We start from the raw sequence: 1,384 nt of genomic DNA on the forward strand, positions 1-1,384 counted from the left end.
CATTTCCTCGGCTCTCCTGTCAAATAAAAATGCCACAGAAACCAATTAAAGCGGCCGCTTCTCTCCGTGACAGTCCGTGAAACGAGGTCGCGCAGCTTTGGCAAATAAAAGAATGAGGAAGGAAGTCCTCCTTAACGTTAGAGAGACTCAACTCTGTGACCCGGTTCGCGGAAGAGCTGACGTCACGAAGGAGAAACTAGGAATACTTCGAGAGGAGGGGAATAACTTCTTGACTCCAGATGAGGCCGGAGGGGTTTCAGAAACACACTCACACCCCCGAGTTCCTGAGATATACAACTTAAATAAGTGGTGCGTGGCTGTGGGGGTTTGGTTGTGAGTGAATAGGAATAATAATAATAATAATAATAATAATATGAGTTGCACAGAGTGTGTGTGTTACTGGAAGGTGAAGGTCTCTCAGGATGGACAGGTGTGTGTCTTCCTGCCGTCTCAGCTGGTCTTGTCTTTGCTCTCCGTTTCTTCTTTCTTTTCCCCCAAAAAACAAGAATGCCACCAAAGAAACAGGAGTAAGAACACCGACTGCAATAAACTCTTTAACATCAACTTACATAACTTATCATGTACAATCAGGGCTGTCCCCTCTAGTGTTGTTATGCTCTTAGAAGACAGAGTATTCTTTAGTCAATTTGTCTTTTTTTTTTAAATTATTATTACTACCTTTGTACAAGAAACATTTGAGCGTATTTCAGGTAAACACCAGATTTAAAGTGGTGCTTTTCCCTCTTTATTTCTCAACACATCTATAGATTAAATCATTTCCTCGATGAGTTAACAAAAGGATGCGAGCGTTAGTCCCTACTGATAATATCTGGACATAATTCTGATAATCCTCACCTTCTTTTTACCAAACGGAGGCTCTTTCCAGAGAGTTTCCACGGTGACGCGGCCCCGCTGAGCCAAGGTGTATGCCGAGTCCCGACTCACCTGGAGGACACACGAGAAGCAGCCAATCAGAGAGAGGGCGGACATCTTGTAACTGATAACAATAATAAATGTAATCTTGAGAAAAACATCCTCAGATGGAACTGGACCATTAAACGTTTTGGGCGGTTATCTTAACTGTTGTCTCACATCGCCAGAGCGTCGGGTCTGGCTAGTCCACGAAGCAGTTCTGGATGGGGGGGAAAAGGAGCTCTGGTTTATCGGCATTTCTTTAAACCAATCACAATCGCGGTGGGCGGGGCTAAGCACCAGGCAGAGCCACGGCAACACCGCAAAATAACCCCGGCAAGGAACTTATTTTGGTGGAACGTGTGTACGTTGTTTTAGTTTTCGTCGTGCAACGGAAAACTCAGATTGGACAGATAGTCTAGCTAGCGGTCTGGATTTACCCTGCAGAGACCTGAGGACCAGGTAACCATAG

The 1,384-nt window shown here is 44.9% G+C and overlaps 1 protein-coding gene across 1 annotated transcript in view; it reads right to left on the reverse strand.

Annotated features, from left to right (window-relative positions):
* Positions 1-236: 236 nt before the first annotated feature.
* Positions 237-1,384, reverse strand: part of LOC117937639 (MICOS complex subunit MIC26-like) — a 6,272-nt gene continuing 5,124 nt past the window's right edge. The window contains exons 5-6 of the mRNA XM_034861724.1: positions 856-945; positions 237-486 (exon numbers count right to left, since the gene is read on the reverse strand). Coding sequence (XP_034717615.1) covers positions 451-486; positions 856-945 — 126 coding nt within the window. The 3' untranslated portion in view covers positions 237-450. The remainder of the gene's footprint in view (positions 487-855; positions 946-1,384) is intronic.

This window comes from Etheostoma cragini, chromosome 22 (genome assembly GCF_013103735.1).
Source record: "Etheostoma cragini isolate CJK2018 chromosome 22, CSU_Ecrag_1.0, whole genome shotgun sequence".
Lineage (NCBI taxonomy): Eukaryota > Metazoa > Chordata > Actinopteri > Perciformes > Percidae > Etheostoma > Etheostoma cragini.